The 25,718-nt window shown below is 41.8% G+C and overlaps 1 protein-coding gene across 1 annotated transcript in view; it reads left to right on the plus strand.

The window, feature by feature from the left end:
• GLRA1 (glycine receptor alpha 1) overlaps positions 1-25,718 on the plus strand; it is a 186,854-nt gene that overhangs the window by 59,173 nt on the left and 101,963 nt on the right. Inside the window, 1 exon segment of the mRNA XM_033927678.1 lies at positions 24,330-24,522. Coding sequence (XP_033783569.1) covers positions 24,330-24,522 — 193 coding nt within the window.

Consider the following 25,718-nt stretch of genomic DNA (forward strand, 5'->3'; position numbering starts at 1 on the left):
CCATAGGTCCATCGTGCCCAGCAGCCCGCTCCCGCGGCGGCCTTCCAAGTCTGTTTGTACTCTATGAGGACTGAACTTGTCTAAGCCTGTTTAATAGAAGAGGTACCTGTCTGTATATGGCCATTTGTGAGGATGGGCTGGGGGGCCTTCAATGGTTTAGATGGGCTGGAGTGAGCTTTGACGGAGATTTCAGTGGATGGAACCTAAAAATAGTACCGGGCAGAACTTTAGGTTTCTGGCCTAGAAATATCTAGGAAAAAGGACAATGTACATTAAATCAGCAATTTAAAGAGAGGGTACGGTCAGGCAAACTGGATGGACTATTCAGGTCTTTATCTGCTATCATTTACTTTGTTACTAGTAGGCGCTTAGATTGTGCTTACCAGCGTCTAACTTAATTGCATTAATTGGCACAGTAATCGAAGGCACCATATAAAACCAATCAACACTATTCGCCTACCGGGGTAGGCAACAGAATCATGCCTACAAGGTGCCTAGCAGTACATAAGGTCAAAGTAGGTGTGTTTAAGGGTGGAGATGACCTTAGATGTCATTAGGCGCTGATAAAACAAAAAAGAAAAACCAACCGGACCTGCAGAAAAAAAACGTAACAAGAAACCAAACCAAAACTGCAGGAAAATGTACAGGGTGCATCTGTATAATCTATTTCTATCTTCCTTTAAGAGAATGACACGGTTGATGTTACTTGCGCGGTCACTGATTGCGTGCTGCCCCCCTCCCTCCTTCCTACCTACCCACCCGAATCTATCTATCTCCCTCCCTCCCCTTTACCTTCGCGGCGCGTTTTAACATTTCAGTCTTGTTGAAAGCCGCCGGAGCGTACGTGCAGTCGCGCATGTGTGGGTGGAAACTTCTCAGTCGCTACTTCCGGTTGCGTCAGAGAAGAAGTTTCCACCCACACACATACGCCGATGATTATAGCAGGTCAGCTGTATAGCTGAATGCAGAGGCTCTGGCGTTCCTGGCCGGGCCTGTAGCTCTGAGGCTCGTTTAACTTAGGTGAAGCCTACTCTCCCGAGTGTCTAAGTTATTCTGTCAGAGTAGATTTTTGATGTAGTTTATTTACTGACATAAGTTGCCTTGTGTGTTGTGTACATGCTATTGGCAACATGAGTGCATGACCATTAAATTCGGGAAAATGGAAAATTAGTTATTTTCCGACTGTGGCAAAAATGGCCTTAGCGTATCGGAAAGAGCCACGTAAAGGCATGCTAAGCTCACGTTTTACCGCAGCTTAGTAAAAGGACTCCTTACAAATTCAGAGGAACCGTTCAGATGTAGATAATTCAAAGCTCAATAGGAAACCAAGAATTCCAGGGCATTAGATGGAAATCATGGATTTCACAAAGCAGCTCTGAACCTTGCATACCTTGCAAATCCTACACAGAGTATGCTGAAAGCCTTCTGAAGAGACCAGTGCTGACACACCAGGGATCCACAAAGCATATTCTAGGATTTCCCATTTATTTTCCTGTGCTTGCTGTCTACCATGCTGGAAAATGTTTCATTAAGAATGCTGAGTATTTTCCTTTTGCAGTAAATTACGATTTCTGATAGCTTTTTTTTTTTTTTCTAGCTAAGGTGATTGCATTTCTCTCTGGATGCCGTCTTTTGTGTAAGGGGTTATATTGCATTAGGGTTCAGAGCAACTTGGCTATTTTAGGATTAACATGTTACCTTCCTTAATTGCATATGTTTTAATTTTAATTCTAGCTTTGTTTCCTTCCTCGGCCTATGGTAAGATAGAAACATAGAAATAGACGGCAGATAAGGGCCACGGCCCATCAAGTCTGCCCACCCTACTGTCCCTCCCCTACCTTTGCCCTGTGAATAGATCCCATGTGTCGATCCCATTTGGCTTTAAAATCAGGCACGCTACTGGCCTCAATCACCTGCAGTGGAAGACTATTCCAGCGATCAACCACCCTTTCAGTGAAAAAGAATTTCCTGGTCTCACCTCGTAGTTTCCCGCCTCTGATTTTCCACGGATGTCCTCTTGTTGTCGCGGGACCCCTGAAAAAGAAAATATCTTCCTCAGCCTCGATGCGGCCCGTGAGATACTTGAACATCTCGATCATGTCCCCCCTCTCTCTGCGCTCCTCAAGCGAGTACAGACGCAATTTGTCTAGCCGTTCCTCGTACGGGAGATCCTTGAGTCCCGAGACCATCCGGGTGGCCATTCTCTGAACCGACTCCATGAGAAGAAGGGTTATAGTAGGGATATGCACATGGCAAAGATGTTCAGTTTATTTTCCATTCTTTTGGGCTTTTTTTCCTAATTTTTGGGGAGGGGTAGGTTCAATTTGTTTTGGACTTCTCTTTTTAAAAAAATAAAAACATTTTAACCACATGCTTGAACTTTTCAAATGCATGTGAAATCAACATAGCACGTTTTAATTTATAGGTTAATGTCTTAATGCGTTCCGAGAGTCAGATGCGGCTTGGAGGTTCCACCAGTGAATTCTGCGAGACTTTTCAGATTTCGTCGTTCCATGGCGACGGTGCAGGTTGCATCACTGTGGAATTCATTACCTATTGAGATGACACAAGCTTCCAGTGTGCTGCATTTAGAACATTTGTAAAGACGACGGCCTCCTTTTATCAAGCTGCGTTAGGAATTTTTAGCGCAGGGTCACGTGCTAAAAGCTTCGATGCTCATAGAATTCCTATAGGCGTCAGAGATTTTAACTGCCTGTGATTTAAAAAACAAACAAACCCTGAACACAACTTGATAACATGGAGCCTACCACAAACAGTTCTAAGCGGTTTACAAGGGAAGAGACTGTATATAGACAGCGACATTACAGCGAACTTTCGAATTTACATTGGCTTGTTAAGTTTAGTCAGGTTTATCTGGAAGTGTATTGGGCGTACATCAGGTTGAGGTGGGGTCAGAGAAATCTGTCAAAGACATAGGTTTTTATTGACTTTCTGAACGTTTGATACGAGAGTGCGTTTGAGATGAAGTTGGTTAGACATTTGTTCCATTTGCCTGCTTGGAAAGATAGTGTTCTTTCGAGGTATCTCTTGTAGGTGCAGCCCTTTAGGGATGGAAAAGTGAACAAGTAGGTACTGCGTGTGTTAGTTGTGCCTGGGAATTCAAATTGTTGGGACAGATAGGTTGGGGATGGTTTTGAAGCAAAGGCAAGCAAACTTAAAAGAGACCCTTGCTTCCACAGGCAGCCAGTGTAGTTTTCTGTAATATGGACTTACATGGCCTGATTTCTTGAGGCCATAAATGAGATGGACTTCAGCATTTTGGACGACTCTTAAGTTTTTAAGGCACTTTAATGGACTAAATGCATACATGTGGGCTACAGGAAAACTTCCAAAAGGCCAACTCAAATTATGCAACCTTCCTTCAAAGGTGGACAATTGTGATTCATACCAACATTTAGGAAATTATGATTAGGTAAGTATGAAAGATGCTACACAAGTACCATGAGCTGCCATAAGAGGTTGAAGCAATCATTTTCGTAAGGCGGTCACAAGGGGCAGGTGCAAGTAGGCTTTGCCCCTGCCCTTATCTCCTCTGCTGGACCACCAGGGATAGAAAGTAGGCCCAGAGAGGGGGCATTGGTATTGCCATGGACTGGTGTCAGGTCAAAAGCGCGCCAGGACAAAAGGCGCACACAGACAATTGAGCGCAGCGTGGAGGCACACGCCGCAGAAAATTAGTTTTTAGGTCTCCGATGGGGGGTTTTGTTGGGGAGCCCCCCCCACTTTACTTAATAGAGATCGCGCCACGATGTGGGGGCGTTGTGGGGGGTTGTAACCCCCCCACATTTTACTGAAAACTTCACTTTTTCCCTGTTTTTAGGGAAAAAGTTAAGTTTACAGTAAAATGTGGAGGGTTACAACCCCCCAAACCCCCCACAACGCCGGCACGATCTCTATTAAGTAAACTGGGGGGGCTCCCCAACAAAAACCCCCGTCGGAGCCCCTAAAAACTGTAATTTTCTTCGGCGCGCACCTCCGTCTTGCGCTTAGTTGTCGGCGCGCGCCTTTGTCTTTCGCGGGGTTGTCTATGAACCCCGTGGACTGCTCAGAAGGAGTGCTCAGAAGGAGGGGGCTCAAGTGGGGGGGAATAAAACAAATAATATGGGTCCCAGCAAATATTCAGCCAAGGCCCACACAACTGCATTATGCACAACCCAGCTGAATTTGGGGCTTACGAAAATGAAGAATTCTGTCTGCCTTTTTTGTGGGTATCAAAATCAGATCCTCTAAAACTATGTGCTGCCCATCTAGAGAACTTACTCAAAAATAAGCTAGTCTTTTGTACTTATATGAGCTCACCCTATCCTTACTGTGCCATTAAGCAGGGCTAGTGAAAATGTTTAGTGAACCTAACCCCCTCTTTTACAAAGGTGTGCTACACTTTTTATTTTTATTTTTTTAAATCTTTATTCATTTCAAATCTTAAATCTAGTACAATATTGACATTTATCAATTAAGCATTCAAATACACTTGAAATCCTATAATTGATCATCATAATATAAAATATTATCCACCTTCAAACTACGGGGAACCACAGGCACAAGAGGGCACTCAGAGAAACTGGAAGGGGAGAAGTTTAGGGGAAACAACTGGCGAGGGAGGAAGTGGGACCGTTGGATGATGGAGACAGAAAGGGAGTGATAAAGGAGGAAAAACGAGGTAGCGGACCAGTTAAACAAGTTCTCATCGGTCTTCACGAGTGAAGACACATCCAATGTACCAGAACCCGAGGAGACCATAAGTGGGGATCAAGATGAGAAGCTGGAGTGAATAGAGGTAAGCCATGAGGACGTCCTCCGACAGATAGATAGATTGAGAAGCGACAAATCACCGGGCCCAGACGGAAGCCACCCACGGGTACTAAAAGAACTGAGAAAGGAAATAGCGGAAACACTCCGGCAAATATGTAACCTATCCTTGAAAACTGGGGAGATCCCGGAGGACTGGAAAATAGCAAATGTCACAGCTATCTTTAAGAAGGGATCGAGAGGTGACCCGGGAAACTACAGGCCGGTAAGCTTGACTTCGGTTCCGGGAAAGATGATGGAAGCACTGATCAAGGACAGCATCTGCGAGCACATAGAAAAGAATGGGCAGCTGAGGGCGAGCCAGCATGGCTTCTGCAAGGGAAGGTTATGCCTCACGAACTTACTGCACTTCTTTGAGGGAATAAACAGTCAGATGGACAAAGGGGAACCCATAGACATCATTTACCTCGACTTCCAAAAAGCCTTCGACAAAGTACCCCATGATCGGCTGCTTAAGAAGCTGTGGAACCACGGGGTGGAGGAGTATGTACACCGATGGATTAAACACTGGTTGGTAGGCAGAAAACAGAGGGTTGGAGTAAAGGGCCAGTACTCAGACTGGCAATGGGTCACGAGTGGAGTTCCACAGGGGTCGGTGTTGGGACCGCTCCTGTTCAACATATTTATAAACGATCTGGAGACGGGGACGAAATGTAAGGTTATCAAATTTGCAGATGACACCAAACTCTGCAGCAGGGTTAGAACCAAGGAAGACTGTGAAGACCTGCAAAGGGACCCAACGAAGCTGGAAGAATGGGCGAAAAAGTGGCAGATGTGTTTTAATATAGAGAAATGCAAGGTCATGGTCATGCAAGGGAATGACCATGCAAGGTCATGCAAGGTCATGCAAGGTCATGCAAGGGAAAAAGAGCCCGATGTTCAGCTATGAAATGGGGGGATCATTGCTAGGGGTAAGCAACCTTGAAAGAGACCTGGGTTTGCTGGTGGATACAACAATGAAAGCATCAGCACAATGTGCGACAGCCTCAAAGGAGGCCAACAGAATGCTGGTGATCATCAAGAAGGGTATCACGACCAGGACGAAGGAAGTCATCATGCCGCTGTATCGTGCAATGGTACGCCCGCATCTGGAGTACTGTGTCCAGTATTGATCGCCGTACCTCAAGAAGGACATGGCAATACTTGAGGGGGTCCAGAGAAGAGTGACGAAAATGATAAGAGGTATGGAAAACTTAGCATATGCCAACAGGCTGGAAAAGCTGGGGTTGTTCTCCCTGGAAAAGCGGAGACTTAGAGGAGACATGATAGAAACTTTTAAGATCCTGAAAGGCATAGATAAGATAGATAGACTGTGGGGAACAACAAGTACAAGGGGGCACTCGGAGAAACTGAAAGGGGACAGGTTTAGAACCAATGCCAGGAAGTTCTTCTTCACCCAGAGAGTGGTGGACACATGGAACACACTCCCGGAGGCTGTGATTGAACAGAACACAATACAGGGATTCAAAGTGGGTTTGGATAAATCCCTGAAGGAGAAGGGGATTGAGGGGTACAGACAGAAATAGCGATAGGTTATAGGATGAGTTCAGGGACCACTGACAGGTCATGGATCTGATGGGCCGCCGCGGGTGCGGACTGCTGGGTGCGATGGACCTCTGGTCTGACCCAGCGGAAGCAACTTCTTGTGTTCTTATGTTCTTAACAAATTCCATAGCTTAGTTGAAAATAGTCTCAGAATGTTGTACAAACAAGAGTTATCCAATGCGTTGTGATGCCTAAAATAGTAATCTAGAATTTGTACTTTGTTCTTACAGTGTCTGTCAAAGTTTGTCAAGGTATTTTTATTTATTTATTTTTTTCTTCCAAGTCTCTTCAATGACACATTCTCCCAAATCAAAGTAAACCTGTATTAAGTCTAATTTAAATTCAGATGTTCCTGCATAGTGCAAAATCTTGAAAAACACGCCTTTTTTTTTTTTTTTTTTTTTTTTTTGTAATTTAGTACGGTCTGTTTTGTTTCATGTTTTCTTATGAGGAATGTTGTGTCCCACTTAAGTTTGGGAGCTTGGGACTATCAGTGCCTTTGTATTTTGTGGATACTGAGATAAATTCGACAGCAAAGGGAGGTTACAAGAATTTTACTCAGCAGCCGAAGATGAGAGAGAAGTCTAGATAAAAAAAAAAATAACAAACCCAGCAAAGCCAAATGTGTAATTTAAAGGAGAGATTGTATATATACATATAGTTTTCTGTAAAAAATCGGTTTAAAATTTGAAAGGAAGGATTTGTGTCTATCAAGCCTTTTCTTATGTTTGTAGTCAGAAAAGTATAGGAATAAAATCTCATATGCTTGATAAAATGCTACAAATAGGAAGTGTTCATAGATATATTACTAAAATTTGAAATTCTCTGCTGTACTTTTTACTGTATATTTAAACATGGTGCAAGTCAGTTTATAAATAATGGAGGTTATATCACTGTTGAACATGGGCTCCACATGTAAACAGATACAGCTGTGAAAGGCGATACTGTATTTTGTACTGGTAGTTATTCATTTATTATACAAATGGAGAAATAAATGCTTAACCTTAAAAAAAAAAAAAAAAAAAAAAAAATAGTTTCATAAATCTGGTTTAATTCTCAGAGTGTGTTCGTGCAAGAAGAATCTGACTTGTTTCACACCATTCATGGTTTTATAAACCTCTATTTTTTTTCACTCTGAGAATGGTTAAGCTCCGGAATGTGTTACCAAAGGATGTGGTAAGAGCAGTTAATGTAGCTGGTTTTAAAAAAAGGTTTGGACAAGTTCCTGGAGAAAAAATCCATAGTCTGCTGTTGAAACAGACATGGGAGAAGCCACTGCTTGCCCTGGATTGGTAGCATAGAATATTGCAACTCTTTGGGATTCTAGAATCTTGTTACTCTCTGGGATTCCAGATCTTGCTATTCTTTGAGATTCTGTAAGGAATGCTGCTACTATTTGATTTTTTGACAGGTTCTCATGACTTGGATTAGCCTCCATGAAGACGGGATACTGGGCTAGATGGACCATTAGTCTGACCTAGTAAAGCTATTATCTTCTTATATTATCATATCCACTTTCAGTCATCTCATAGGTAAACAGCTGTGCTAATAATTTAAATTATTAGTTCAACCATATGGGTTCCAACACCCCATTCCCACCCTACACATACTCTGGATTTCAAAAGTTGCTTTCTATCACTGCAGCAGAATTTGATCTTACTATGTGCCTGGTGAAAAGTAATATATCCAAATATATATCTTTAATCATCTATCCCTAAGCTATAAAAGATGAATCTATATTTCTCAGATCTCACACATCAGCAAATATATTTATTGAACATTCAGTTGTCATCTATTTCAAATCATTCTTATTCCCTCAGGGTGTGGCATTCTTTTAGTCATAAATGAGGTATTTTGTCTTCTCAGAGTGATGCTCAAATCCTTGCAGTGATGAGATTCCAGGATTGCTGTTCTTTTTAAATATCTATAGACAAGTATTTGTTTATGCAAATTTATTAATTTATTAATTATTAATTTGTTTATGCAAATTTATTAATTTGTTTATGCAAATTTATTAAGTATTTGTTTATGTAAATTTATTAATTATAACATTTGCCTTCCCAAATTCAAATGTTCCACCAATGCACAAAATAAAAACACATGTAAAGCAACTTTTTATAATAAAATAGGCCCAATATCCCACTCTCTACCTCCTTCCCCCGTTCCCCAAATCAGCATGTAGCAATCAAAATAATGGGTACTCCAAAATATTACCCAAGTGAACATAAGACTAGCCTAACTAGGTTAGACCACACGTCCATCTAGCTCAGTATCCCGTCTTCACGGTGGCCACAAATACCTGGCAGAAACCTGAATAGTATCAACATTCCATGCTACCGATCCAGGATAAGCAGTAGCTTTCCCCAAGCCTGTCTCAATAGCAGACTATGGACTTTTCCTCCAGGAACTTGTCTAAACCTTTCTTTAAACCAACTACATTAACTACTCGTACCACATCCTCTGGCAAAGTGTTCCAGAGCTTAACTATTCTCAGAGTGAAAAAATATTTCCTCCTAGTATTTTTAGAAAGTATTTCCTTGTAACTTCGAGGGTCCCCTAGTCTTTGTAATTTTGATAGAGTTAAAAAAAAAAAAACCCCAAAAAAACCAATCCACTTCAACACCACTCAGGATTTTGTAGACTTCAATTATATCTCTGCTCAGCCATCTCTTTTCCAAGCTGAAGAGCTCTAACCTCTTTAGTCCTTCCTCATATTAGAGAAGTTCCTTCTCCTTTATCATACTGGTTGCTCTTTTGTGAACCTTTTCTAGTTCTGCTGTATCTTTTTTGAGATAAGTCAACCAGAATTTAACTCTGTACTTAAGGTGAGCATTATAACATTCTTAGTCTTGTTTACCATCCCTTTTCTAGTAATTCTGGTTCCACTATTTACCCTCCTCCATTGAGAAAGATGACCATTTAACTCTACCCTCTGTTTTCTTTGGAAAAGTAACTGCCCTGTAAACATATCTGTTGAGCCACCTTTAGCAGCAATAATTGCAACCAAATGCTTCCTGTAATTTGATGACAGACTTTCACATTGTGTTGAGGAATCATAGTCCAGTCTTCTTTGCAGAATTGCTTCGAGACACAACCCTAGTTTTTTGTACAAGAATGGCTCGTCTCAGGTCCTGCTACAACATCTCAACTGAGTTCAAGTCAGGACTTTGACTAGGCCAATCCAAAACATTAATGTGGTGTCTCCTTAGCTATTCAGGAGTAGAGGAGTAGCCTATTGATTTGAGCAGCTGCCTTAACACCCTGAGGTTGTGATCTTCATTTCTACTGCAGATCTTGTGACTCTGGGCAAGTCGCTTAACACTTCAATGCTCCTGGTACAAAAAAACGTACTTGTCTAAACTATGTTAACAGCTTTGATTGTAACCACACAAAAAAAAATCCAAAAAACCTTACTTTTCAGGTGTAGATATGTTTTGGACCATTGTCTTGCTACTGAACCTAATTACATTTTAGTTTCGTCTCACAGACAGATGACTAGACATTCTCCATACGAATTTTCTGGTACAGTGTTTCAGGTCTTGAGGCAGTAAAGCATCTCCATGCCATCGTACTACCATCACCATGTATTGTCCAAAGAGTTTCAAGTTTAATTAATTTTAATATACCGACCAACGAAGCTAATAAAAGGTTTGGAGAACTTGGACTATGAGGAACGACTTAAGAGACTGGGATTGTTCTCCCTTGAGAAAAGGAGACTGCGAGGGGATATGATTGAGACTTTCAAAATACTGAAAGGAATCAACAAAATAGAGCAGGAAAAAAAATTATTTACAATGTCCAATTTGACACGGACAAGAGGACATGGACTGAAGCTAAGGGGGGGACAAGTCCAGGACAAATATCAGGAAGTTCTGCTTCACGCAACGAGTGGTGGATACCTGGAATGCTCTCCCAGAGGAGGTTATTGCGGAATCCACCGTTCTAGGATTTAAAAGCAAACTAGACGCACATCTCCTTACGAGAGGCATAGAGGGATATGGGTGACTAAAATTACGCCAGGTGTACACCTGGCTGGGCCTCCGCGTGTGCGAATCACCGGACTTGATGGACCGAAGGTCTGATCCGGAGATGGCAGTTCTTATGTTCTTATGACCATCGACGTGCACCTGGCCAGTTTACAATGCAAAAAATGAAAGGTTAAAATAAATTTAGTAGGGGGGGGAAATGTGAACTTTAAATAGGCAAATTACAAATACGAACATGAGCTTGAGGGGAAGGGGGAGGGGAAAGTTAATAATTACATCATTAAAAACAAATTAAAAGGAAGGGGGGGAGGATAAAACATGAGGAGTGGGGATCGCTTCTTAAAAGCGGTTCATGTTTATTTTGCTAGCTATTCGAAAGGAAATATTTAGACGCTATGGTATGCGTCTTGGAATAAGATCATTTTTAGTTTAGCCTTGAATTTGTAGAGTGAATTTTTGAGGTGGAGTTGAGGTGGCATGGCGTTCCATAAAGTTGGAGATACAACGGAAAAGTTAGTTTTTCTAGTGTAGTAGAATTCTTTGATTGAAGGTATAGTCAGTAAATTCTGATCAGCCGATCTAAGGGTCCAGGGAGGGCAAGAGGGAATGATGAGTTTATCAAGAAAAGATGGGAGACGCGAAAGTTTGATTTTGAAGACCAGCATTAAAGTTTTATAGGTGATGCGGTGGGTGATGGGTAGCCAGTGAGCTTCTTGCAGAAGAGGAGTAACATGATCATATTGCAAGTCCATTGAATGTTATTTCATTTATGACTAATGGGTTTGAGATTCTCATGCAGAAAAACAGCGGAGATGACCAAGTAGAAATGATGCACTTTATTATTTCAAAGAGTCAACATGCACGTGTTTCAGCCAACAAAGCCTGCTTCAGGAGTCTCTCAATAGATTAACCTTGATAGATCTAAGTGTACCTCAAAATCAAATCTCGGTGCATATAACCAAAATTCTCTGCCATATTAGGGTGGATATACATAGAGTAATGAAGGTATACAATGTGGATCCACTTCTTCCTTCCCACATCATATACCTTCATTACCTATGCAAATAGGTACTCTTAGATCTGAATTGTCGTGGTTAATCTATTGAAAGATGACCTGAAGCAGGCCTTGTTGGCCAAAACACATACGTATATGGGGAGGGTTTTGATGGTTAAGATGGGCTGGAGTGAGCTTTGATGGAAATTCCAGTAGATGGAACCTAAGCACACTATGGGCAGGGCTCTGGGTTTCTGGCCCAGAAATATCTAAGAAAAAGGATCATTTAAACTAAATTAATTTATGGTGCATGTATGGTTGGGCAGACTGGATAGACCGCTCAGGTCTTTATCTGCCGTCATTTACTATGTTATTATGTTATGTGTCGAGACTGGAATAATACAGTGCATCATTTCTACTTGGTCATCTCCACTGTTTTTCTGTGTGGTATCATCTTGTGGGGGTGGTTCTCCTGTTTGGCAGCTACCAGATTCTCAATATCTAATATAATAAAACGGTAAGCCGCGCATGCGCAGTTCCTATGCGTGCATCCGTTTTCCGTGAGCTGTAGCTAGGAAGTGCGCATGCGTGGCTTATGGTCTTCCCCCCCCCCCCCCCCCGCCGAGGTGGATGTCGGCCGTGGTGGCTGCTGGCCGCCCAAAAATTGCTCCCCCCCCCCCCCCCGAGGTGGATGTCGACCACGTCGAGTCGGATGTCAGCCGCTGCAGCCTGAGTCGGATGAAGCTCGCTCTCTCTCTTCCTCCCCCACCCCCCGAGGCGGATGTCGAAATAAGTAGGGCATGGAGTTCAGGAGGAAGGTATGGGGGGAAAAAATACTGCACAGGGAAGTGGGGTGGGAGGGAAATGCTGCAACACACGGAAATGGAGGGGCAGAAAAGGGGTTGATGGACAGGGGAAGAGGTGGCAGTAGGCTGGACAGGGGGAGCAGGAAGGAGGTGATGATTGACAGGGGGAGGTAAAACAAAGGGAGAAGGGCTTCTGCTGGATAAGGTGAGCAGTAATGGGGTGGTGGAGGTCACAGGGGAGGTAAAAGGAAGGGAGAATGGACGGGGGAGCAGGCAAGGGGTGGTAGTGGACAGCCAAGGGGAAAAAAAAAAAAAAAGACAGACAGAAATACAGAAAGCGGCTAAGGAGAGAGAAAAAATAAAAAAGACAGACACACACACATATATTCTAGCACCCGTTAATGTAACGGGCTATAAGACTAGTTAATATATATTTTGAAATAGCATTTAAAAAATTTTAAATTTAAATGTTGTTTTTTTTTTAAATTACACCTTCTAAGAAATTTTATGGCAGGAAATTCTGCCGTCCTAGTAAGAAACAAAATTGACTTATCTTTCAGAATTTATTGGCAGTGAAGTGAGGTGCCTAATCCCCTTGATCCCCAACGGGCATGCCAATATACGCCTTGTAGGCATCGCACATCTTAGCAGATGCATCCATGGAGTACTTTTTCCCTCTTGTCTTGATAAATTGGTTGTGCAGTATATTTAGCAAAATGCATCTGCTGAATATTTGCAGCCTCTCGATGGCATCTAAAACAATGCAGATATGTTACCACTCCCCCCTCCCCCTTTTTACTAAACTGCGATAGTGGTTATTAGCACAGGGAGCCACGCTGAATGCTCTGCGCTACTCCTGACACTCAGGAACTCTATGAGTGTCGGGAGCCGTGCGAAGCATTCAGTGTGGCTTCCTGCGCTAATAACCACTATTGTGGTTTAATAAAAAGGGGGGCTTAGGCAGCTGGAACTGAACTGGTGGGCTTAAGATCTTTATAGTTATACTGAATTACTATTTATATTGATGGAAAGTTCTAGAAAGTTCTTGAAATTACTCTAAGGGGTCCTTTTACTAAGTTCTATGGCCAAAATTAGCGCAAAAAACGTAAATTTCAACGTTTGAGGGGAATGATCATCATTTTCTATACTTTTCTGGCCTAGGCAATTAAGAAATGGATGGACCATTTGGCCTTTATCTGCCATATTTCTGTGTTTCTATATTATCCGTAGACAAAAAATAAATAGAATTGTGTTACATAGTGTAATGCACATTAATGACATTAGCCTATACTAATGCACTCCGTACTTTTCCATATTGATGATGCAGCAAATTAGAATTAATAGATCAGTCCAGTAAAATAAATCCCTGAAAATATCCCTGTGGAAAAAAAATGGACATGCATCCATTTTGGGTTATGATTTTTGAATTTTGTTACTTCATCTACATCTGCGAGAGAAACCTCAGCTGACGAAAGCTCGGGTATAGTCTGTCTTCCTATACAATCCAGGAGAATTAAAAATAGCGTTCCTGTTGTAGAATTATCCTTGCTGGAGATGATGTATTCAGGGGGGGGGGGGGGGGGGGGGGGGAAGAGCACAGCCTGATTATCTGCAGCCAGATTCACACCGTAGTGAAGGCCTAACAATGGAAATGCTAAACTTGGCAGGCCTTTCACAAAGAAGACATGTTTATGAAGTAAAAGAATATGATTTTACCAATTGCACACGTGGCTTTTTAAACACAGAGATGGTGTTTTAATTATATTCGTTGCGACAATGCCGCTGTTTTGAGTTCACCAAGGGAAACATGCACAGTTCATTATTCATCCATACGCCTTGGCACAATCAATACAGCCATACTGAAAACTTTGCTTTCAAAATGAATTCTTATGCTGGGCTGAGCCCGTTTAACTTAAAAGCTACGCTTCTCGATTCCAAATCGTAGATTCTTTAGTGTGATTTACTTGAGCGACAGACCTTGTTTTGGACTTGCCATGTCTTCCAATCTAGTAATCTGCAGAGGAAAAAGCATTCTGGCGTCATTAAATTCTGCCCGAGGGCAAAATATTTCTTTTCTTTCTTGCAACACAACAGGTAGCATTAGAGGCCCAAAGATTTAGGCCCTCTGTTACTAAGGTGCGCTAATTGATTTAGCACACGCTAAACGCTAACGCATGCACGTTAGTCTATGGACGCGTTAGCTAATTCGGTTAGCGTACTTTAATAAAAGAAGGGATTAATTTTGAAAGGGGCCGCCTTGCTCCCCATCATAATCGAACATCCTTCGTTATCCCCCACTCCTTTTACTAAAGCACAATAGCGGTTATTAGCACAGGGAGTCATAGAAACATAGAAAATGACGGCAGAAAAGGGCCATAGCCCATCAAGTCTGCCCACTCTAATGACCCACCCCCTCGACTTTACCCCCCCTAGAGATCCCACATGCTTATCCCATTTACTTTTAAAATCTTGCACGTTGCTGGCCACAATCACCTGCAGTGGAAGTTCGTTCCAATGATAACCACCCTTTCGGTGAAGAAATACTTCTTGGTGTCACCATGAAATTTCCCTCCTCTGATTTTTATCGGATAACCTCTTGTGGCCGAGGGCCCCTTAAGAAAGAAGATATCATCTTCCACCTCGATACGGCCTGTGATATATTTAAAAGTCTCAATCATGTCTCGCTGAATGCTCTGTGCTGTTCCCGACACTCAGAGTTCCTGGGAGCAGCGTGGAACATTCAGCAGCGGCTCCCTGCGCCAATAATCGCAGTTTCGTGAAAGGGCGGGTTTATGTTCTCTAATTTTTCTGTATTGTTCATGCTACAAAAAAAAAAAAAAAGAGTAACGACCGATTACCTTTCTACCTGTGTCTTAAACTTGACCAAGATGCATGTGACGCAAGCAAGAGGTATGTAGACAGATTCTTATCTTTTTGAAGGCGAGGTCTCCAGAATTGTACATTGCCTAACACTTCCCTTCCCTTGAATATATATACCCTAGAGGAAAGGAGAGATAGGGGAGATATGATTCAGACGTTCAAATACTTGAAGGGTATTAACGTAGAACAAAATCTTTTCCAGAGAAAGGAAAATGGTAAAACCAGAGGACATAATTTGAGGTTGAGAGGTGGTAGATTCAAAGGCAATGTTAGGAAATTCTACTTTACGGAGAGGGTAGTGGATGCCTGGAATGCGCTCCCGAGAGAGGTGGTGGAGAGGAAAACTGTGACTGAGTTCAAAGAAGCGTGGGAAGAACACAAAGGGTCTAGAATCAGAAAATAAGATTAAATATTGAACTAAGGCCAGTACTGGGCAGACTTGCACGGTCTGTGTCTGTGTATGGCCGTTTGGTGGAGGATGGGCTGGGGAGGGCTTCAATGGCTGGGAGGGTGTAGATGGGCTGGAGTAAGTCTTAACAGAGATTTAGGTAGTTGGAACCCAAGCACAGTACAGGGTAAAGCTTTGGATTCTTGCCCAGAAATAGCTAAGAAGAAAAAATTAAAAATTTAAATTGAATCAGGTTGGGCAGACTGGATGGACCATTTGGGTCTTTATCTGCCGTCATCTACTATATGTTACTATGTTTGTCGCAATGAGACTATACTACTACAGAAAGCAAATAACGTTTTGTTTTCCACAAAGTATTGTAATAAAAAAAAATATCTAGTGACTGTCTAAAAGTTAATACGTAAATTTTGCTGGAAACATGTCGTACTAGGTAAGATTTAAACAATAAACGCCTTGACCCTCTTTTACTAAGGTACTCTAACCGATTAGTCTATGGACGCATTAGCGTACGTTGGTAAAAGAGGGGGCTTGTATTCTCCATGTTACATGTTAGGATGATTATGAGTTCTAAATCATAAAGACCCGGTAACTGGTTCTCTTTGTTTTCAACATCTTCTATTTGAAAGCTTCTTAGTAAGTGACAAAAGATGTCGAAAAATCAGACGTGGCTCATCTGGTCCACTTCCCCCTTATACTGTGTTGGTGCACTGTATCCCGCGTTATCACAGTATAAGGGGGAGTTCCTTGAAGCAGCCTTCGGGCGAAACAGAGCTATGTCGAGGTGTGTGTGGTCTGTGTGTATGTGAACTATACCACTGGTTCCCAACCCTGTCCTGAAGGACCAGCGGGCCAATTGGTTTTTCATGCTAGCCCTAACGAATCTGCATGAGAGACATTTGCATATAATGGAAGTGACAGGCATGCAAATCTGCTCCATATATATTCATTAGGGCTAGCCTGAAAACCCGATTGGCCTGCTGGTCCTCCAGGACAGGGTTGGGAACCACTGGAGCTATGTCGAGGTGTGTGTAGTCTGTGTGTCTGTGAACTATGGTTCATAGACAACAACGCGGAAGACAAAGGCGCGCGCCAACAACTGAGCGCAAGACGGAGGCGCGCGCCGAAGAAAATTACTGTTTTTAGGGGCTCCGACGGGGGTTTTTGTTGGGGAGCACCCCCAGTTTACTTAATACAAATCGCGCCGGCGTTGTGGGGGGTTTGGGGGGTTGTAACCCCCCACATTTTACTGTAAACTTAACTTTTTTCCTAAAAACAGGGAAAAAGTGAAGTTTTCAGTAAAATGTGGGGGGTTACAATCCCCCAAACCCCCCACAATGCGGCGCGATCTGTATTAAGTAAAGTGGGGGGGGTTCCCCCCACGCCCCCCCGTCAGAGCCCTAAAAACAGTAATTTTCTTCGGCACGCACCTCCGCACTGCGCTCAATTGTCTGCTTGCGCCTTTGTCCCGGCGTGCTTTTGACCTGACACCGTGACACGCAGCAACACCACTGAAGTCTAAAAAAAAATTGACTGCTTGAGATCTTCTCTTATGAAAATGATTGTTTGAGGTATTTTCTATATGAATATGATATTAGTTGTCTAACCTCAAAATACTTTGCTGAAAATGTTCATGCCTATATACTGCTGAAGTCCAGAACAGCATTCGCCATGGAAGCATTTTCCATTTTCTTCTTTTATCAATAAATACACACAGTAGAATGCTTGACATGTCAATCCACTTGGAGGCCTAATGTAACAACTGGGTGAAACTCAAACAAAGAAAGTTCCCAAAGAACTGTGAATTAAGAAAAAGGAAACAAAAACCAAAATGAAAATGCCTTTAAACCTCGAAGGTGCTCAGAACCAATATATGGTAAGAAAGCGACCAAACCGGGGCAACAACCCCTGTAAGGGCTTTCAAAGAGTCTATCATTGCACCATCTTGAAACGGTAGAAAGGTATTTAAATTTTGATGAATATCTTTTTTACTTTTTTTTCTTCTTTTTTCTATTAAGTGTCTATTTAAAATGTCCAATGCTTAAGTGAAAACTATGATCCTCAAAGTAGGCAAAACTTAACTGCGAGTATTTAGGAAGCCCTTACAGGGGTTGTGGCCCCGATTTGGTCGCTTTCTTACCATATATTGGTTCTGAGCACCTTCGAGGTTTTAAAGGCATTTTCATTTTGGTTTTTGTTTCCTTTTTCGTTTTTATTAATCCACTTGGAGGTGCAGAAATAAGTGAGCAAATAATTTGAAGGCGACACCTTTTTAGTGGATTAACAATACATAGGAAACTACTTTTAGCTGCATGCCAGTTCATTTTATAATGGCTTCATGAAGGAATTATAATGGTTTAATACTAATCACATATGTTCTAACCTCCTCCTTTACAAAGCTGCGCTAAAGGGTTTAGCGGCGGCCACCACAGTAACAGCTCCGATGTTCATAGAATTCCTACAAGTATCTGTGCCGTTACTGCCATGGCCGGCGCTAAAAACACTAGCGCGGCTTTGTAAAGGAGTGGGTGAGTTTGATAAAAGGACAATAGTTCCAAGTCCAGTTCTGACAGCATGCCTAATCAGTCTGGTTTGCAGGCTATCGCCATAAATATACATGAGATAGATTTGCATACCATAGAGACGGGTAAGATTTGCCTCTTTGCGGATGATACCAAAATCTGCAATGGAGTAGACACCCAGGATGGTGTGAATAACATGAAGAAAGACCTGGCGAATCTTGAAGAATGGTCTGAAATTTGGCAGCTAAAATTTAATGCTAAGAAATGCAAGGTCATGCACTTGGGTTGCAAAAATCCGAGGGAACGGTACAGTTTAGGGGGTGAAGAACTGAAGTGCACAACTGAAGAGCGGGACTTGGGTGCGATTGTGATGATCATAAGGTGGCCAACAGGTTCGAAAAGGTGATGGTGAAAGCTAGAAGGATGCTAGGGTGCATAGGGAGAGGTATAGCCAGTAGGAAAAAGGAGGTATTGAGGCCCCTGTAAAAGACTGTGGTGAGACCTCATTTAGAACATTGTGTACAATTCTGGAGATATAAAAAGGATGGAGTCGGTCCAGAGGAAGGCTACTAAAATGGTGCATGGTCTTCATCATAAGGCGTATGAGGACAGACTTAAACATCTCAATCTGCATTCTTTAGAGGAAAGGCGGGAGAGGGGAGATATGATAGATGTGTTTAAATACCTACATGATGTAAATGCGCACGAGTCGAGTCTCTTTCATTTGAAAGGAAGCTCTGGAATGAGAGTGCATAGGATGAACTTAAGAGGTGATAGGCTCTGGAGTAATCTAAGGAAATGGTTTTTTACAGAGAGGGTGTTAAGATGCGTGGAACAGTCTCCCGGTAAAGGTGGTGGAGATAGAGACTGTCAGATTTCAAGAAAGCCTGGGATAGTCACTTGGGATCTCTTAAGCGAGGAAGAGATAATGGTTACTGCAGATGGATAGACTGGATGTGCCATTTGGCCTTTATCTGCCATCATGTTTCTGTAACATGACAATTTATCTCATGCATATTCATTGAGATTATCCTGAGAAATAAACTAGTTAGGTGTATCTCAAAAACAGGTTTGGAAACACTGACTACTCATTCTTCAATAAATACATAACATTGACAATCTTTTATTTAATCTATGGTTTTATATAATTCCTTATTATTCACATGAGTAATTTTTTTCTGACCTGCTATCAAGCAAAAAAAATAAAAAAATACCTGCTCTCATGCTGATAAATTAGTACACTGTATACTCAATTTTATGTAAATTATGGAGAGCAATTAAAAACTGTTGATATATTTATGTTTTACTCTCTTTGTGAAGTGTGAATTAAAAAAAAAAAAAAAATCCCACTGATATCACAAAAATAAGTAAACGGGAAACTTGTTGATGAAATATTAATTAAATTATATTAGTATATTTCCTTAATTAGGTCTTAATTCTCTCTATGCATCATCTCATTAGCAAAAGATTTCTCTTTCCCTCAGTTCTGTCTGATTTATTTTACTTTGGATAAACATTCCAACCCTGCCATCTTCCACTAACATACCAAATTGTCTGGACAATTATGAATCAGAACACTCAAATATGATATTAAGGGGGATCATCACCGTGGCACAGCAGCAGTCTCCTGTCTGACAAGATCAACAGTGGTTAGGCACTGAGCATATGTAAACAGTTTCATCCTGGAGAAGAAATAGAGCTCGCTTTTGGCACTGTAGTGTTTACTGTCAATCTGTTGCCCAGGGTATTTTTTTTTTTTTTTTTGTAATATCTTTATTAGTAGAACAAGGGACATAGAAACATGATGGCAGATAAACATAGAAACATAGAAAATGACGGCAGAAAAGGGCCATAGCCCATCGCGTCTGCCCACTCTATTAACCCTCCCTAACTACCCTCCTAGAGATCGCCACTCTGACAGCAACACTTTACACTACCCTCGTAGAGATCCGACGTGGGCATCCCACTTATACTTAAAATCAGGCACGCTCTTGGCCATGATCACCTGCTCTGGGAGCTTGTTCCAATGGTCAACCACTCTTTCTGTGAAGAAATACTTCCTGGTGTCGCCATGAAATTTTCCGCTCATGATTTTCAGCGGATGCCCTCTAAGAGAGAAAATATCATCTTCCACCTTGACACGGCCAGTGATATACTTAAATCATGTCTCCCCTCTCCCTACGTTCTTCGAGAGAGTATAGCCACAATTTGTTCAGCCTTTCCTCGTATGAGAGGTCTTTGAGCCCCGAGACCATCCTATTACCTAGCCTACTCAATCTGCCCATCCACTATCTCCTCCTCTCCCTAAGAAATCCCACACTTTCTTGAATTCAGACACAGTCTTTGTCTCCACAATCCCTACCGGGAGACTATTCCATACATCTACCACCCTTTCGGTAAAAATGTATTTCCTTAGATTACTCCTAAGCCTATCACCTCTTTAACTTCATCCCATGCCCTCATTCTGGAGTTTCCTTTCAAATGAAAGAACTCGCCTCATATGATAGACACACTTAAATACCTATCTCCCCCTCTCCCGCCTCTCCTCCAAAGCATACATATTGAGATCTTTAAGACTGTCCCCATATGCCTTATGATGAAGACCACTGGCCATTTTAATAGCCTTCCTCTGGACTTACTCCATCCTGTTTATATCTTTTTGAAAGTGTGGTCTCCAGAATTTCACACAATATTCTAAATAAGATTTCATCAGAGTCTTATACAGGGGCATCAATACTTCCTTTTTCCTACTGGTCATTCCTCTCCCTATGCAACCAAGCATCCTTCTAACTGTCATCATCGCCTTTTCAACCTGTTTGGCCACCTTAAGAAAATCACATACTATCACACCCAAGTCCCGCTCTCGTTTCTTGTGCAAAAGTTCTTCACCAGTTAAATTGTACTGTTCCCTCAGGTTTTTGGAACCCAAATGCATGACCTTGAATTTCTTAGCTTTAAATCTTTGCTGCCAAATTTCAGACCATTCTTCAAACTTTGCTAGGTCCTTCCTTGTATTATTCACACCACCAGGGGTATCTACCCTATTGCAGACTTTGGTATCATTCACAAAGAGGCAAATCTTACCTGACCAGCAATATTACTTACAAAAATGTAAAAAAAAAAAAAAAACAGGCTCAAGAACTGAACCTTGAGGCACACCACTGGTAACATCCCTTTCCACAGAGCGATCTCCATTGACCAATATCCTCTGTCACCTTCCACTCAACCAGTTCCTGCCCAATCTCTCATTTTAGGGCCCATACCAAGGGCACTTACCCCCTCTTTTACTAAGGTGCGCTAACTGATTTAGCACGCTAATCAAATTAGCACGTGCTGAATGCTAACGCATCCATGGACTAACATGCATGTGTTAGCGTTTAGCGTGCGCTAATCTGTTTATTTGACACCTGTGTGGAACGCTGTCAAAGGCTTTGCTAATATCTAAATATACCACATCTAGCGCACGCCCTCTATCCAATTCTTTGGTCACTCAGTCAAAGAAATTGATCAGATTTGTCCAAGACCTGCTTCTAATTGGATCCTGTAATCTACTGAATTCCAGACACGTCATTATTCTCTGTTATAAAAGTGTCTGCATTCATTTACATACAACAGAAGTCAGACTTACTGGCCTGTAGTTCCCTGGCCCTGCTTCTTCCTTACTTCCACTTTTGTGGAGATGGACCACATCTGCCCTTTACTAGTCCTCCGGCATTAAAAAGATTAGCCAGGGTATATTTTGGTGCAGATTTCCCTCCCTTCCATCTGGCCAGCGAGATCACATTTTACTTGGGCACATTGTCTTAGTGCTAGTAGGGATAGTGCAGAGGGAAGTAAATGAAAGAATGTATATCAAAAAACAAAAAAAAAAATCTAATTAAATTATAATCAAAAAAGATACAATATTCTGAACTTTGAATCGGATTTTTATAGCTATTGTCTATATATTACTTGACAGAATTTTAGCTCATATTATGTAGTCAGAAAATTATGGGGGTTTATATAGAAAAGACAAAAAAAAACACAAGACAGAAGGCAGAATCCACCGCAAGTCCAAAAGTAAGCAACAACAAAGCAGAAGAGATGAAAGACCAAAACACTCAATGGCATTCAAGTAGATGATTTTATTGAGCGACTCAACACTATTTGTGTTTGGCCATAAGACCTGCATCAGGAATCTAAATACATAGAACCAAAATAAATCCTTGCAGCAGAAATGTGAATCATATCGAGTCGCTCAATAAAATCATCTAATTAAACGCCATTGACCGTTTTGGTCCTTTGTCTCCTCCACTATGGGTTTTTTGAGTGACTCAATACGATTCACGTTTCGGCCGCAAGAATTTCTTTCAGTTTATGTATTTAGACTCCTGATGCAGGCCTTATGGCCAAGCACAAATAGTGTTGAGTCACTCAATAAAATCATCAAATTAAACGCCATTGACCGTTTTGGTCCTTCATCTTCTCCACTATGGGGGGATTTTTTTGTGTTTTTTGAGTGACTCAATACAATTCACATTTCAGCCACAAGGATTTCTTTCGGTTCTATGTATTTAGACTCCCGATGCAGGCCTTATGGCCAAACACAAATAGTGTTGAGTCGCTCAATAAAATCATCCAATTAAATGCCATTGACCGTTTTGGTCCTTCGTCTCCTCCGCCAAGGTGTTTTTTTTGTTTATTTGTTTTTTGGGGGGGGGGTTATGTAGCCATTCAACACCAAAGCCATATAAATAAAAACAAACGAAACTCGGGGGTAAAGCAATTACCCTCCTCCCCTTTTACAAAACTGCAATAGCGCAGGCCAGTGCACTGAATGCTCAGCGATGCTCCTGATACTCATGTTTCTTTATTTCCAGCCATTTCTGTTCCCTTCCCTATCCTTCCCTGGGCGTCTGTGCTAGCAGGGTGGCAAGATTCTGATGCCTACCTCTGCTTTGGATCTTATTCAGGGGTGTCAAAGTCCCTCCTCGAGGGCCGCAATCCAGTCAGGTTTTCAGGATTTCCCCAATGAATATGCATGAGATCTATTAGCATACAATGAAAGCAGTGCATGAAAATAGATCTCATGCATATGCATTGGGGAAATCCTGAAAACCCGACTGGATTGCGGCCCTCGAGGAGGGACTTTGACACCCCTGATCTAATCTCTCCTGCTGCTGCTTCAAAGCCACAACTGTAGTCTCATTTCTGTGCCTCCCTCCTCCTCCAGATCCTGCATGATGCAGGCTCATTTTCTTGACCAATAGGAAAAGACCCACAACATGACCAATAGGAAGCGGCCTAGAGCATGAAAGGCAGAAGCCAGTGTTTATGTGTATAGATTTGAAGTATATCTTGAACCTAACCAGCCTTAGATCAATTCACATTACTAGTACGATTCATCATTATAAATTAATTGCCAGCCAGAACATCTTTCTGCAAAAGTGGCTGGTGAGCGTCTTAGCCAGAAAAAATTTTAGCTAATTGGTCGATCCGACAATGTCTTGGCTTGTAGCCTGATTTTGAACTCTGAAAAACTGAATTAGGATAACAAACAATTCAGCAAAGAGCCTCCTTGTTAGAAATGCGCTAACCCTCCTCCCCCCCCCCCCCTTTTACAAAACCGTAGGGTGGTTTTTAGCGCTGGCCATGGAAGTAACAGCTCCAAAGCTCAAAGAATTCCTATGAGCACAGCTGGTGTTAAAACCACACTACAATTTTGTAAAAAGCAGGGTGGGGGGTAAGATATCAATGCTAATTACTCTGAATTATGAATTCTAGTCTCACATCCTGATTCCAGGCCCAGTTAGGGTTGCCGGATTTTATGATTGTAAAATCTGGACACCCTAGACCTGCCCCCAGGCCCATCCATCTCCGCCCCGGTCCTGCCTTAGCTCTGCCTCCTGCCCAACGCAATTGAGAGAAGGCTTTTCAAACCCCGAACATGCTGGGCTTTGAAAAGACGTCCAGACCCCCGGACATGTCCTCAAAAGGAGGACATGTCGGAGAAATCCAGACATCTGGTAACCCTAGGCCAGTGGTCTCAAACTCAAACCCTTTGCAGGGCCACATTTTGTATTTGTAGGTACTTGGAGGGCCGCAGAAAAAAAAATAGTTAATGTCTTATTAAAGAAATGACAATTTTGCATGAGGTAAAACTCTTTATAGTTTATAAATCTTTCCTTTTAGCTAAGTCCTAATAATATTGTAATTTATAGCTAAAGAGACATATGATCAAGAAACTGTTTTATTTTACTTTTGTGATTATGATAAACAAACCGAGGGCCTCAAAATAGTACCTGGCGGGCCACAAGTGGCTCCCGGGCCGCAAGTTTGAGACCACTGCTCTAGGCCCAGTAGCATTTGACATGAGGTCAGTTCACCAATGTGAATTCATTACAAATTGCCCTTTGAATTTCTTTCTTTGTTCTTTTTTTCAGTTTGGCAGCTTCTAAAGAAGTCGGTGCCTCAGCTCGGTCTTCTCCCAAGCTTATGTCCCCATCAGATTTTCTGGATAAATTAATGGGGAAAATCTCAGGGTACGATGCCAGAATCAGGCCAAATTTTAAAGGTATGGAATAGATAATAAACTTGTGCGTGTGGAAGATTGCTCAGAAACTTTATGCAAGGTGGAATATTTTGAGGAGACTTTGGGTTCTTTATTGTGCAAGATTAAATCATCTCAATGCATTTTGGGGATCTCTATCATATGCCCTGGCGTTCTCAAAGTTTTCACATTCATGTGCTTTTTTGTCTCTCTTTTTTTTTTTTTTTTGCTGAGTGTTGTTACGAGTGTGCACCATGTGCACATAGGGGGAAAATTCTATAAATAGTGCTCAAAAATGGGTGTCAAATAGGTGCTAAGGGCCAGGTACAATAAATGGTGAAGGCCCTGAGCAGACAAGTTTTGCTAGGCATTCTTTAGGTAGGAACTGGTATGTTAGGCCGAGTTTTACTTGACACCTAAGTAAGCCATGCCTATTCTGTGCCCATAACCACATCTACTTTTCAATTTAGACTAACCCCCTCTTTTACTAAAGGCGTGCTAATCAAATTAGCACGCGCTAAAACGCCAACATGTCCACAGACTAATATGCACGCGTTTAGCGTGCGCTAAATCGATTAGCACACCTTAGTAAAAGAGGGCCTAAGTGTCCTAAGAGTTCCATACGCTTAACTGGTAATTTAATTTAATTTTTTTTTTGATTGGCTGAAAACTGGTGTGGACAATTACCATGCCAATTAAGCCCAACAACAACAAAAAGTTGCCGATGGATTCTGAAGATAGGCGGCACTAGGTGTCCTATAAGAATCCGGCCCTAAATGCTATTCTATAAAGGATGAATGTTGTGCCTCTGGGCAAGTCACTTAGGGCCAGATTCGGTAATGGGCGCCTAAAAAAAAAAGATAGGCACCTATTGCATATCAATCACACATAGGCGCCCATTATAGAATCATGCCTAACTTAAAACGTGGGCCAGAGTTTTAAAGGCCAACATTATAGGCGCCTAAGTCTATTAGAAAATCACGCCTAGCAGCGCCTAAGTCTTTCTCCACCCCTAAACACGCCTGCTTTAGTGTTAGACGTTGATAAGACACCTAAGAAGATAGGCGCTAATCTCCCAACTAATTTTTATTTTTTTCAATTATGAGCTTGTAAACTCATTATTGAAGCCAATTTACTAATTAAGTTAAGCGCCCAACTTTAGGTAAATATTTCTTTAGATGCCTAACTTTAAGTGCCTTTTATAGAATTTTCCCCTTAAT

The sequence above is a fragment of the Geotrypetes seraphini genome, chromosome 18 (genome assembly GCF_902459505.1).
Source record: "Geotrypetes seraphini chromosome 18, aGeoSer1.1, whole genome shotgun sequence".
NCBI lineage: Eukaryota > Metazoa > Chordata > Amphibia > Gymnophiona > Dermophiidae > Geotrypetes > Geotrypetes seraphini.